Below are 14,005 nucleotides of genomic sequence, written 5' to 3'. Positions count from 1 at the left end.
TGACAGCCACCTGCTTATTATCTTTCTGTGATTGGTTGAGTTCATTGAGAATGATCTGTTCCAGGTTCAACCATTTTTCTGCAAATTTCATTGTGTCATTTTTTTTTTTTCCTTACTGCTGTGTAGCATTCCATCATTGAGCAAATCTCTCTGGATAGGCTTGAAGGTTTTAGAGTACACCTGTTTTTAAAAAATAGTTTTATATTTTAGTTTTTTAATTTATTTGAGAGAGGCAGAAAGAAGATGAGTGCGGCAAGGCCAACACATATGCCACTTTGTGCATGTGGCTTACGTGGGTCCTGAAGAATTGAACCTATGCCCTTTGTCTTTGGAGGTAAATGCCTTAACCATCACTCCAAAGATTTAGTTTCTGGGCTCCAGTCACTCTAAGCTGCCTTACCAGAACAGTGGTTTTTAAATGTTAAATACCATGAAGTCACCATCAAAACAACCGCAGCACACAGGTGCCCCTTTAAAAAGCCCGTGTGCAGGGAGGCAAAGGGATGCCGGTTTCTCCAAGTACCTATTAGCACAGTGTCTAGAGAGAGCTCCGCCCTGCGGAAGCCAAACCACCAATCAGCGCGTGGACTTTCCCTGTCGTCATTCGCCTTAGCCTGGGATTCAAAGGCTGGGGGCGGGCTCTCGGGCCTGGGCATGCGCCCTTGCGCCGGCTGCCGCGGGCTGTTTCCGGTGCATCGCTCATGCCACGCCGTGTCTCTGGCGGCGGGAGCGGCTTGGGCTGTTGCTGCGCGCTGCCAGCATGGGCCGAAGTGCCCACTCTCTCGGTCGCGGAGCCCGAGCTGACCCAGTGCGGAGCTTCAATCGCTGGAAGAAGAAGCACAGCCACCGGCAGAGCCAGAAGAAGGAGTTAAGGAGGCAGCGGAAGAAGCCGGAGTGGCAGGTCGAGCGCGAGGTGATCGGCCGGCTCACGCAGAGCTACGAGACGGTGAGGCTGGCCCCGAGTCTGCGGCGGGAACGGGGGGCCGGCCCGCGGCGGGGTGTGTCACCTGGGGTCCGCGCCTCTGCTGCTCTCAGCACTGGTCCAGAAGAAGCGATAGAAATGTAGTGGTGTTTAAATTTAAAGGCAGGAAGACTAGTGCTGTAATGGTTACAGCAATATAGCAATACCGGTAGTGACCGTAGTGCAGAAAACATACCGAAACGGTATGAGAATGTTCGTCTTGGAAATGTATAAAATGGTAGACATAAGAGTATTCTTGTAAACACTCCCTCCATGTGTGATTTGTTTTTTGTTTTGTCGAGGTAGGGGTTCACTCTGGCTCAGGCTGACCTGGAATTCACTATGTATTCTCAGGGTGACCTCGAACTCAGGGCGATCTTCCTACCTCTGACTCCCCAGTGCTGGGATTAAAGGCATGCGCCGCCAGGCTAGGCTTCCTCGTTTTACATGAGCTCTTTGGACTGATCTGAATGGTTCTTAATGTTCCCATTTTACATATGAAAACGTTGAAGTTTGAAGAGGATAAGAGATTTTCCTAAATTCTCAAATTTAGTAGGTGCTAAGGAGCTGAAATGTAGATCCCTGTCTTTGTAATTACAAAGCCTTTAAATTTTCTATTTATTTATTTATCTTGCTTATTTGAGAGAGAGGGAGGGAGGGAAAGAAAGAGAGAAAGAAAGAAAGAAAGAAAGAAAGAAAGAAAGAAAGAAAGAAAGAAAGAAAGAAAGAGGTGTGGCAGAGCCTCTAGCCACTGCAAATGAACTCCAGAGGTCTGTGTCTGCTTGTGCATCTGGCTAGTGTGGGCCCTGGGGAATTGAACCTTGGTTCTTAGGCTTGGCAGGCAAGCACCTTAACCGCTAAGCCATCTCTATAGCCCAAAGCCTTTGCATTTTAAAAACTATTTTGCCAGACTGCACTCTTCATCCTCTGCCCTGTGCCTCTTTTCCTTGGCTTCATTTTCCCAACCAAGAATTAGTGTAGAAAAGCCAGACTGCTTGTCTGTTTCTCTTGTTGTCATTTCCACATTGTGCTGGATGTTGCCAGATGAGCATTCCCATAGTAGTTATCACCGGTCACCTCCTCAGGCTCTTTAAGAATTTCAGTTCCTCTCCTTCCCCATAAATCTTGTATTTTTCATCCTTCACCCATCTCACTTAGCCTTTAGTGAAAGCCACCTTTCTCGTGTGGAATAACCAAGGACTTAACAGGTGGGAAATTCCTGGCATTAAGAACCAACATTGGGGCAGGAGAGATGGCTTAAGTGTTAACGTGCTTGCCTGTGAAGCCTAAAGACCTTTGTTAACTCTCCTGATCCCAGATCCAGATTAGCCAGATGCACAAAGGGGAGGCAAGGGCAAGGTCGCACGTGTCCACTAGGTGGTGCAATTGTCTGGAGCTGGATGATAGCAGTGCCTGAGGCCCTGGGGCACCAGTTCTCTCCTTCCCTCTCTTGTCTCTCTAAAAAAAAATTTTTTTTTTTAAATCACTTCCCATCTTGGTATAGCTTTCCTTAAATGACACTAACGATAAGGTTAGATAGAGGTTAGAGTTTTGGTTTTGAATTTAGATGTTTGATCATGACTCTTGCTCAGCAGTTTTGTGACTTTGGGCAAGTTTGTCCCCTTCCTCTTCTCTTGTCTTTAAAAGGTATAATCATGGTAAGTACTTTGCAAGTTGTTCAGGAGTGTTAATAAGATAATGCATGGAAAGCATCATGCACACTGCCTGTCACAGAAAAATTGTCCATTATATTACTACTAACTTTGAGAAGCCATTAAAAAGTAAATGTTACTGGACTTTGTTTTGGACCATGACTTGAATTTCCTAGGGAAGGTAGCCTCAGCTCTTGCTGGATTTATTTCTGTGGACTAGTGACTTCTTGTTTTGTTCTATCTAGAGTCCTTCAGAGTTCATAACCCTGTTTTCTTTTGTCAGTTGTAGGGGATTTGGTATTACAGATGTATCCACCACTTTGTGACCTGCTTTATGTAGGTACTAGGATTCTGAACTCCAGTTTTCAGGCTTGTGAAGGAAGTGCTTATAAGCACTGAGCCATCTCCCCAGCCCCATGTCCTTATTTCTGACTATTCTGGATTCTTGTATCATATAATTATAATATATCATTATAATTATATATAATATATATAATTATAATTATATCATTATAATTGTATCATAGCATATGTCAAATGCCAAAAGTCATTATCTTGTTTGTTATACTTCAGTAGTCCCTCATTCAGGAATTCTCTTACTTCTGTCTCCCAAATGCTGGAATTAAAGGTGTGTGCTACCATACCCGGCTCTAGTTTTTATCCTTTTTATTCCAGGTATTCACATTTGGAAATATCACAGATATCTCTGAGGACACAAACTAGTGTTATTAGTGCTTATGTGATACCCATTGTCTTCTCCCCTCTGCTTCCTCCACCTTTTTCACTTGTGTGGAAGTCTTTAACAAGCAGACAGATTATAGACAGTCTGAACACTGCAGACTTAGTGCTGATTACTTCTAGGCAAAGATGAATGGAGGTGAAGAGTATTCATGTTCGAAGGACTCGTGGCCATCTTCTGTGGTTTTAATTGTTCCTCGAAATGAAATTCTCTAGAGCAGGACTTGGCCAACTTCTGTGAAGGGCCACAGTATCACCGCTGTGTAGACAGTAAACCACTGGCTGGAGCTGTGCATCAGTAAAACTGTTCACCGGTAGCAAATTAGATTTGCCCTGTAGGTTGTTGTTTGCTCCCTGTTGCTTTGGGACCTGAGCAGAATCAGTCTTGCCTGGTGACCTGTTTCAATCACACATAGAGCTCTGTACCATGTCAGTTGGCAGTGGTGTGCCCCAACAGTTCCATTCTTCCCGACTTACCCTCTAGGAAGCTATCAGACCTTGTAAAGAGGAGCTGTGCATTGTGCTTTGAGTAGCTCAGCTTGTCTGTGCTCTGTGTGGTGGAGAGTGCACAGCCTGCTCCCTGTGATGATAGCTCGTTGGCTGATGATCACAGTTGAGGTTCCCTGATGAGTCTCTATGTTATGTGGAGAAACCATTCTTTTGGTTTTTTTTTTTTTTTTTTTTTTTTTTTAGGTAGGGTTTCACTCTAGCTCAGGCTCTTCTGGAATTCACTATGTAGACTCAGGGTGGCCTCGAACTCATGGCAATCCTCCTACCTCTGCCTTCCCAGTGCTGGGATTAAAGGCATGTGCCACTACGCCTGGCTAGATTTAAACCTTAATTTTAGAAAAGGAGTCCTCCCTCCCAGGGAAGGACTCAGGTTATGTATGGGAAAAACAGATGTATGTAATTCCTTTAGGCATGGGTAGGAGAAGCCAGATCCAAAGATGTTCCTTTTTTTTTTTTTTTTGATTTCTTTTTTTCTTTTTTATTAATTGGTTTTGTACTTAGTGAATACAGGCAAGTTGGTACCATTGTTAGCCTCTTCCCTGTTCTTCCTCCTCCTGCTGGCCCCTCCTTGTTGAGGTATATAGGTCATGTATTTTGGAGTTAGCCCTTAGTTATGGGTAGGAGGAAATGTCTCTGTGTAGTGACTGGTAGGGATTAAGATGATTTAGTACTTGTGTCTTCCTTTGTTTGAGGGCATCAGGAAATCCTTTGTGGGCTATGTTAAAAATCGTGGGAGAGATGGTGTGTAGATTATAAATGAAACACAGCTGCAGTCCCTTTATTGTCTGCACTGTGATTTGAGTAAGTGTACCTGACAAACATAGCTTTCCTCTTTTGCGAGTTAAGAATACTTTGTTAGCACATTCCCAGATCGGAGTGGTAGTTCCTGCATTCAGCATCTGTGTTGAGATGCTTTTGTGTTACCTAAACTGAAACTCAGGAAATTGTTCATGCTAATGAAGAGCAGCAATAATGGATATTTGAATAATGTAAAGTTTAAAAGGACAAAATGAGAATGGAGAGATGGCTTAGCCATTAAGGCGTTTGCCTGCAAAATGTAAGGACCCAGGTTCAGTTCCCCAAGGCCCATGGGAGCTTGATGCACAAGGTGGCACATGTGTCTGGAGTTCATTTGTAGCCCCTAGAGGCCCTGGTGTGCCCATTCTCTCTCTCTCAAATAAATAAATAAAAATGTTGACCAACTCTTACCCTAGAAGACGTTATTCTAATAGATACTTGGAGCCACAACAGAAGATCGTCATGATTCCTACAAACAACACAATCTTCCTTTCCTTTCACAGCATGACATTTGTGGTTATTTTGAAATAATGCTCCTCCTTTAGTTATATCCCAAATGGGTAGTAGTAAGGTTTGTTTTCACATGCTGTTGATGTATAGGTGATAGTAAGAGATTTTTGCTGTTGATATTTCTCCAGCTTTTCACAAAGGTAGATGTGTAAATAGAACTGTTCGTACTGTGGTCTATAGTTTGTTGGTTTGTACTTATTTTGTCCTCCCTCCCTCCTTCCTGTTTTACTTTTTTTCTCTTTTTGAGACAGGGTCTCATATAGCTCATGCTGGCCACAAACTTGCTATGTGGCTGGGAATGACCTGTAACTCTTCTTTCTCTTGCCTTTTCTTTCCCAGTGCTGGGATCACTGGCATATGCCAACATGGTTGGTTTTGCCTCCCCTTTATTGTTAATTTTTTGATTTTTTTGAGGTAGGGTCTCACTTTGCTCAGGCTGACCTGGAATTCACTATGTAGCCTCCGGGTGGAATCAAACTCATGGTGATCCTCTTACCTCTGCCTCCTAAGTGCTGGGATTAAAGGTGTGTGCTGCCACACCTGGCTTCTATTGTTTTATTTACTTGAGTGAGAGAGAGACACACAGAGACAGAGAGGCCCAGAATGAGTATGGGTGCACCAGGGCCTCATGCCACTCCAAATGAACTCCTGACACATGTGGTACATTTTGCATCTGGCTTTATGTGCTTCCTGGGAGTTTGAACTCTGGGCCACTAGGCTTTGCAAGTAAGAGCCTTTAAGCACTGAGCAATCTCTCTAGCCTTGCTTCTTATTTCTTAAATTGGTTGCCCTTACAAGATTGAAGTTATTTTTTCTCCCATAATTGGTATAGGGATGATCATTTTGTTAATATTTGAGAGGTGGAAGATGTTCAAGTTGGTGTGTATGTGTGTCATGAGTCTCACTGCCTCTGCCCAGGCCGGTCTTGTACTTGTGGCAGTTCTGTTGCCTCAGCCATCCAAGTACTGGGATTACAGGTATGTACTAGCATACTTGGTACAAATTTGTTTCTGATTTATGACCACTTCCTCAAAATGTATTTCATTTTAGAGTGAATGATGGCTTTTGTGTAGACATGATGGTTTTATGTAATTCTGTGGTATTAAAAGCAAGCTGACCACACCATCTGAAAGGATCTTATTGTAGAACTAAAACTATTATAAACTATTGTTTTATCTGACATTGTCTCCTTTTTAAAATCTTTTCCAGATAAATGTAAGTGAAATTGCAAGATTTTCAGATTTTCCCTTGTCTAAGAAAACTTTGAAAGGTAGGTACATAGATCATTTTAGGATGTATTATTGGATTTGTTCATGTATTTTAAAATTTTATTTTATTTTATTTCAAGGTAGAGTATCACTCTAGCTCATGGTGACCTGGAATTCACTATGTAGTCTCAGGGTGGCCTTCATCCTCCTACCTGTGCTTCCCAAGTACTGGGATTAAAGGCATATACCACCACACCCGATTTATTCATGTCCTTTAAAATTTTTTTTTAATTTATTTTATTTGAGAGCGACAGACACAGAGAGAAAGACAGATAGAGGGAGAGAGAGGGAATGGGCGCGCCAGGGCTTCCAGCCTCTGCAAACGAACTCCAGATGCGTGCACCCCCTTGTGCATCTGGCTAACGTGGGTCCTGGGGAACCGAGCCTCGAACCGGGGTCCTTAGGCTTCACAGGCAAGCGCTTAACCGCTAAGCCATCTCTCCAGCCCTCATGTCCTTTTAAAGAGTGAATAGTTCAGAGGAAGATTAACCTGAAAAAAATCTCACTTTGACTATCAATACAACATGATGCCTTAAAATATGAACATATTATGGAATGGCTAAATCAAACTGATTAATTTCAGGTGGCCAGTATGTTAAAATTAGCTAATAACTGTGATGTAAAATGTATCTGTTTAATTTACTGAACTTGTGTAGCTGGAAACTTTGTGTTCTTTGAGCAACAGCTTCCTAATCTCCTCAACCCTTCTAGCTTCTGGTAACCATTATTCTGTTTTCCATTTCTGTGAGTTTGCCCTTCTATACTTGGCTTTTCTTTTCTTGTTTTTTTCAGTTAATGTAGTTATTTTCAGGTTTGTTCATGTAGTCACCATGCCTGAGCATTGTTATTGTGGGCCTTGAGCTCTGCAGTGAGCACCCAGGACAATAAGCCTCCAGCTTTGAAAGCTTGGAGCCCGAAGCCTTCAGGTTATCACCTGGAGCTAACAGTGTGAGTGTTTGGAAGCCTAGCCTATGAGCCTTTGGAACTTAATATTATCAATACTAAGGGAGTTGGCCCTTTGCAACTTATAATTTCTGTCAGGATAGAGCAAAATCATTCAGCCAGCCATTTATGATGGGGGCACAATTTGGGCTGTAGCCCTGTCATGCAGGAGTTTCCTGAAATGTTGTTATCTGTTGCACACTGACAGGTCTTCAGGAAGCCCAGTACCGCCTGGTGACAGAGATCCAGAAGCAGACTATCGGCTTGGCTTTGCAAGGTAAAGATGTGCTTGGAGCTGCCAAAACTGGATCTGGCAAGACGCTGGCTTTCCTGGTTCCAGTAAGTATTTTCACTTTGGGTTAGAACCTCTATTTTATTGCATCATAGAATTCTGTGTATGTAAGAAACAAATATTTATGTGAACATTGTTTTCTTTCTTTTGTTTTGGTTTTTTGAGGTAGGTCTCAATCCTTTAGCTCAAGCTGACCTAGAATTCATTATGTAGCCCCAGGGTGTCCTTGGACTCATTGTGATCCTCCTACCTCTGCCTCCCAAGTGCTGGCATTAAAGGCGTGTGCCACCACATCTGGTTGTGAACATTGTTTTCATGCAGGAGTTCTCTGGTTGGACACGAGCCATGACATCTTGTCCCCATTCCTGGCTACTGGATTCCCCAACACCTGGCACAACACTTATCCCATGGCAGACACTCAGTCACTTAATTAGTGAATGATTCTTGTGCCTTGACAAGCCATTACTTTCCTAAAGGATGAGGGTTTCCTTCGTGTTTTTTTTTTTTTTGTAAAGATTTATTCTTATTTATTAGAGACAGAGAAAGGGAGAGGGAGGGAGGGGGACAGAGAATCATAAAATGGGTGCACAAGGGCCTCCAGCCACTGCAAACCAAATCCAGAACTCCAGATGCATGCGCCACCATGTGCATCTGGCTTATGTGGGACCTGGAGAATCAAACTGGGGTGTTCTTAGGCTTTACAGGCAGACGCCTTAACTGCTAAGCCATCCCTCCAGCACATGATGTGGATTTTCAAGGTGACACTGCACAGTCCTTCTGCTCTGTAGACAGGTGGGGAGAGCTTTGTCTGCTCTCACTTTTGTGAGTCTGCTGGCAGCATTGACATTTGCCATCTGTCTAGGATAAGCTGCAGTATGCTCACTTCAAGGGGATTTTGGTGTTGGTTGAGAACTTTGAGAACATTGGTAGCTGTCCTTTATAACAGTAGAGCTGCTTAGGAATTTATATCTCAGTCACTTAGTCTTCTATTTGTATTTATTTATTTTTATCAGAGAGAGTGTGGGAGGAGAGGGATAATTGGCATGCCATACCCTCTAGCTACTGAAATTGAATTTCAGATAGATGTGTGTGACATATTATGCATCTTGTGTGCTTGCATCACATTGTATGTCTGGCTTACATGGGACCTGGAGAGTTGAACATGAGTCCTTAGGGTTTGCAGGCAAGGACCCTAACCACTAAGCTATCTCTACAGCCCTAGTCGTTTATTATGATTCCTACAATAAGCATTGGCCCTAGAGAAAAAAAAGAAAAACAAGTTTTACTTATTTATTTGAGAGACAGAGAGTAAGAATAGGTGCACCAGGGCCTCTAGCTGTCGAAAACAAACTCTAGAAGCATGTGCCACCTTGTACATGTGGTTTATATAGGTCTGGCAAATAGAACCTGGGTCCTTTGGTTTTGCAGGCAGGTGATGTAACCACTAAGCCATCTCTCCAGCCTGAAAAAAACAATTTTATTTATTTATTTATTTATTTGAGAGAGAGAGAAAGAGGCAGATAAAGAGAGAATGGGCATGCTAGGGCCTTGAGCTGCTGTAAATGAACTCCAGGCTCTTGTGCCATCTTGTGCATTTGGCCTACGTGGGTTGTGGGGAATTGAAACTGGGTCCTTTGGTATTGCAGGCAAGCACCTTAACTACTAAGCCATCTCTTTAGCCCAAAAATCACAATTTCTGCAAGTATTTGATTTTTTTCTTAAATCTTAGTTCTTTAAATTACTTCCTTCCTTTCCTTCCTCCCCTCCCTCCTTCACTCCCTCCCTCCTTCCATTATTTATGGGAGAAAATATATGAATGGACATGCAAATGAACTGCAGACACATGTGCCACAATGTGAATCTGGTTTATGTGGCTTCTGGTGTATGTAACCAGGGTCTGTATGCTTCACAAGCAAGCACCTTAACTGCTAAATCATCTATCCCCCTTTCTTAACCTTATTATAATATGGTTTTGTTAAGAAATTGAAAAAAATTCTTCGCCTGTTTGAGTGATCTGGGGGCCACAAATCCTCTCTTGGGTAGCCATTCTGCTGAGCATGGCTCTGACATCACACGAGCGGCCACAGGGCTTCTTTCTTCTCTCTGGATTGGGGATGGATGCTTCTGGTAGATGGGGAGAAAAAGTCCTTTTCATATGGAGTGAGACATGTGAGCATTTATGTAATGATATCTGTGATTTGAAAGGACAAAGTTGAGACTTTGTGTCAAAAACTGCCATTTTAGGGAAGCTGGGAAGGTGGCTAAGTGCTTAAGAGTGCTTGTTGCTTAAGCATGAGGGCCTCTTGGATCAGAGACTGCAAAGTTCAACTCCCCAGAATCCATGTTTAAAGCTGGGTGTGGTTGTATATATCTGTAAATTCAGATGTCTGTGGGGGTCAGTTCTCTGGTCTCCATATAAAAGAATTGCTGCTGCGCTCCGACGGCTAGAAGCTCTGGGTTGAGGGGGAGACCCTGTCTCAAGGAATTAGGATGTTGCACAATAAGAGAAGGATGCCCAATGTTCTGCCTCTTCTCTGTACACACATGGGGACACACACAGCTGCACACTTATTTTACCTACACATACACACAAACAAAAAGCCAACGATAAATGAAACATGAACTTGCTTTGTCTTCAAGGTATTAGAAGCCTTGTATCGTCTGCAGTGGACGTCAGCAGATGGGCTGGGGGTTCTGATAATATCACCTACGAGGGAATTGGCTTATCAGACCTTTGAGGTTCTCCGAAAAGTGGGAAAGAATCATGACTTCTCAGCTGGTCTCATCATTGGTGGAAAGGTTTGTCCCTTTGTCCTGTCCTTGTCTGCCCTTTCCTTCTGTAGCCTATCTTGGAGCCCTTGTTATTGACCCAGATGGACGATGGAGGATGCATCTATATGGACTGATTTTGTAGATGGTTCTTCATGGGGTGCTTGCTGCTAGACGTGGTCACAATCCTTCAGAGTCTGATGGTCACGGCAATCTCCTACCTTTGCCTTGCGAGTGCTGTAATTTTAATTTTTGACATTTTCACAAATGTATATAATGCATTTTGATCTTATGCGCTCTAATTACCCATTCTTATTTCCTTTTCCCTCCTACTAAACTCCTTCTTCCCAATTAATCCTATTTTCATGCCCTTATTTTTTTTTGGATCCCTTGTGTTAAATTAGGATTGCTTGCATACTCATGGACAGGACATTATTTACTTTCGTTTTTTAAATCCACTATAGTGATATAATAGGAAATTAAATGTTGGTACATTCATTTGGTAGTTTTTGTTAGACTCAAAACCTTAGACATAATGAAGAGTCTAGTCTTCATGGGAGACCTTTATTCAACCCAGTACAGGCTATAGAAGTGATAGCAGTTATGTCATTGACATGTCTTTCTTTTTTGTTGTTGTTTTCTTCAAGGTAGGGTTTCGCTCTAGCCCAGGCTGACCTGGAATTCACTATGTAGTTTTGGGGTGGCCTCAAACTCATGTTGTTCCACCTACCTCTGTCTGTTATGTTTCGTTCTAAGTATCTAAAGTGCTACGACAAAATGCCATGTGCACCTGGGGCTTGTAGGGTGGCACCTGGCCGCTTTGAGCCATGTGTGTGTAATCAAAAGAAATGACTGTTTTCAGGATTTGAAACATGAAGCAGAGAGGATCAACAACATCAACATACTCGTTTGTACGCCAGGCCGACTTCTTCAACACATGGATGAAACAATTTGTTTCCATGCCACCAACCTCCAAATGTTAGGTGAGTCCCATGATTTCTAATGAAGAACAAAATCACTTATTAGAGAGATCTCATAAGGCTTAATAAGGTGAGAACAATCTGAGATTTATCTGACTTTCTAGCATTTGGATTCTATACCCAGAGATTAATACAGGGAACCCCCTTTGCTTGTTGAATTGAAGGAAAAGAATGTATGTATTTTTACATATAAAACTTTGAACTTTAGTATTAGGTATTGACAATTTTTCTTTTTTCTTAAATAATACTCCCTTAAGGCCCAATCATCATTTGTTTTAAAGAGCTTTTTGTGTGTATTGAGGTTATCTAATGTGTAGTTTAATCAATTTTCCTTTTTTAAAAGCTTTTATACTTTGAAAAGTTGTAGTGCTAGTAAGGGTTCCTGTATTGCCTTTTATCAAATTTCCCTTATTTTTAACCTCTTATGTGACCTTTGCCTAAAGAAAGATTAAAAACAGTACATACTATGGAAGTTTTAGAGTTTGTGAGATTTTATCTTATTTCCTTTTAAATTGTGATTCTGAGCTTTGAGCCAGGGCATCATACATGCTAGCCAAGCTCTACAGCTGCACTGTCTCCAACCCAGCCAGTGTCCTTTTCTGCTTTAGGTTACTGTATTTTTGAAATCGTACATCAACTTGGATTTTTCTTCTTTAGTTCTTGATGAAGCAGATAGAATCTTGGATCTGGGCTTTGCTGATACCATGAATGCTATTATTGAAAATCTTCCTAAGAAACGGCAGACTTTACTTTTCTCAGCCACGCAAACCAAATCTGTAAAGGACCTTGCACGTTTGAGTTTGAAAAACCCTGAGTATGTCTGGGTTCATGAAAAAGCAAAATACAGGTATGAACTCTTTCAACTGAAACATTCATTTTTTTTTTTTTTTTGGTCAAGATTTTGAGATTGTAAATCTATATTTCATAGGGATAAAATGCTTTGTGCTATTAGATGTGTAAGCATTTTACATATACTGGTTAAATTAAATTACTCAAATTCTGAATATATGTTTAAGTGTGAGAAATCTATTATAGTATTTCCCATACTGGTCTAGAGAACAAACTTTTTTTTTTTTTTTGGGTTTTCTGAGGTATGGTCTCAGTCTAGCCCAGGCTGAGCTAGAATCACTATGTCATCTCAGGGTAGTCTCGAACTCATGGCAACCCTTCTACCTCTGCACCCCAAGTGCTGGGATTAAAGGCATGTACCACAACACCTGGCCTCAAGAAGAAGAAATATTTTTCACAAGATATTATCATGTCTTTTACCATTTATTAATCACCCCTATCCCACTCTGAATGAAGAGGAGGGGGACAAGTTCCTAGATAAGTAGCTAGTGTGTGAGACAAAGTAAACAATTCTAGGTTTCAAGGTTTTGTAATGTCTTTAATGCTTCTACAGGCATTGTGACTCCAAAGCAGTGAGAGGTATGCTCTATTTACTTAAATTCTCCTACACAGCCATTCTTTTAAGCAGTATTATGTAGTAGTAATGCATTTGGAACATATTTCATCAAAGCAGCAATATTTACCAAATGCCTTTCTGTTTAAAACTGTTGCCAATAACTTATTTTTCTTGTTTGGTTTTTCTGAAACTGGAGCATAAAGTATGTTTATGTGACAATTAAAAGTGCACGTAGGCTGGGTGTGGTGGTATACACCTTTAGTCCCATCACTGGGGACGGAGACTTAGGAGGATCATTGTAAGTTACTACATAATAAATTCCATATCAGCCTGGGCTGGAGTGAAACCTTTCTACCTCAAAAAGAGAGAGAGAGAAAGAGTATGTGTTTGTCATACACAAATGGTTGGTGGAAATGTATTCTAAACTGTATTTTGATATGACATGTAGAATTACATGCATACCAGATATGTTTCGTCATAGACTGGGTATAATTGACTTCCTAAAGAAAAAAAAAAGTTTTCCAGTGAACTAAAGATTTTAAAAAAAAATCTGAGGTAGGGTGTCATTCTAGCCCAGGTTGACCTGGATCTCATTGTACTTCCAGGCAGGCCTCAAACTCAGTGACCCTGCTACCTGTGCCTCCTGAATGCTGGGATTAAAGGTGTGTACTACCACACCTGATGAACTAGTTTTTGATAAGTGAACATAAGCTGGGTTCTGTGAAGATGTCTATGCATTCCAGTCCACCATTGTTTATCTTAAAACTTTTTCTGAAAATGTTCGTCTAAAATGAACTGTTCTGTTTGAAAGTCCTTATATGTAAAAGGCATAGGCATTCAGACCACCTTGACCGTGTTGAACAGATGTCTGTCTGAGATTGGGTTACTTATGAAATAGTGGCCTCTTCAAATTGTGATAGCTATTAAACTTTTGTTAGAATTTACTTGATAAAGTATAGACTGTCTAGGCTCATTTGATTGAACTAATAAGAATTTGTTGTTATCCATATCCCCAGAGTGAGTTGTTTGGAGTTCATAAGGTTTTAAATGAATGCAAAAACTTGGTGTAGGGATTGATTGTTCTCTGTGCCTGTCTCCTTCACCATTGTGCTGGTTCCCAGTTAGCCAAGAAAATAGCACCCTTGCTTGATACACTAATTATTCTTAGTTTCGGCTGGGG

At 41.6% G+C, this 14,005-nt stretch overlaps 1 protein-coding gene across 1 annotated transcript in view; it reads left to right on the top strand.

Annotated features, from left to right (window-relative positions):
- The first annotated feature begins 696 nt into the window (after positions 1–696).
- The window catches only part of Ddx10 (DEAD-box helicase 10), a 173,215-nt gene continuing 159,906 nt past the window's right edge, over positions 697–14,005 (top strand). The window contains exons 1-6 of the mRNA XM_045145228.1: positions 697–946; positions 6,379–6,439; positions 7,588–7,718; positions 10,312–10,470; positions 11,303–11,423; positions 12,078–12,267. Coding sequence (XP_045001163.1) covers positions 761–946; positions 6,379–6,439; positions 7,588–7,718; positions 10,312–10,470; positions 11,303–11,423; positions 12,078–12,267 — 848 coding nt within the window. The 5' untranslated portion in view covers positions 697–760. The remainder of the gene's footprint in view (positions 947–6,378; positions 6,440–7,587; positions 7,719–10,311; positions 10,471–11,302; positions 11,424–12,077; positions 12,268–14,005) is intronic.

The sequence above is a fragment of the Jaculus jaculus genome, chromosome 3 (genome assembly GCF_020740685.1).
Source record: "Jaculus jaculus isolate mJacJac1 chromosome 3, mJacJac1.mat.Y.cur, whole genome shotgun sequence".
Lineage (NCBI taxonomy): Eukaryota > Metazoa > Chordata > Mammalia > Rodentia > Dipodidae > Jaculus > Jaculus jaculus.
The sequence above is the reverse complement of the archived record's forward strand: the minus strand, read 5'-3'. Positions and strand labels throughout refer to the sequence as shown.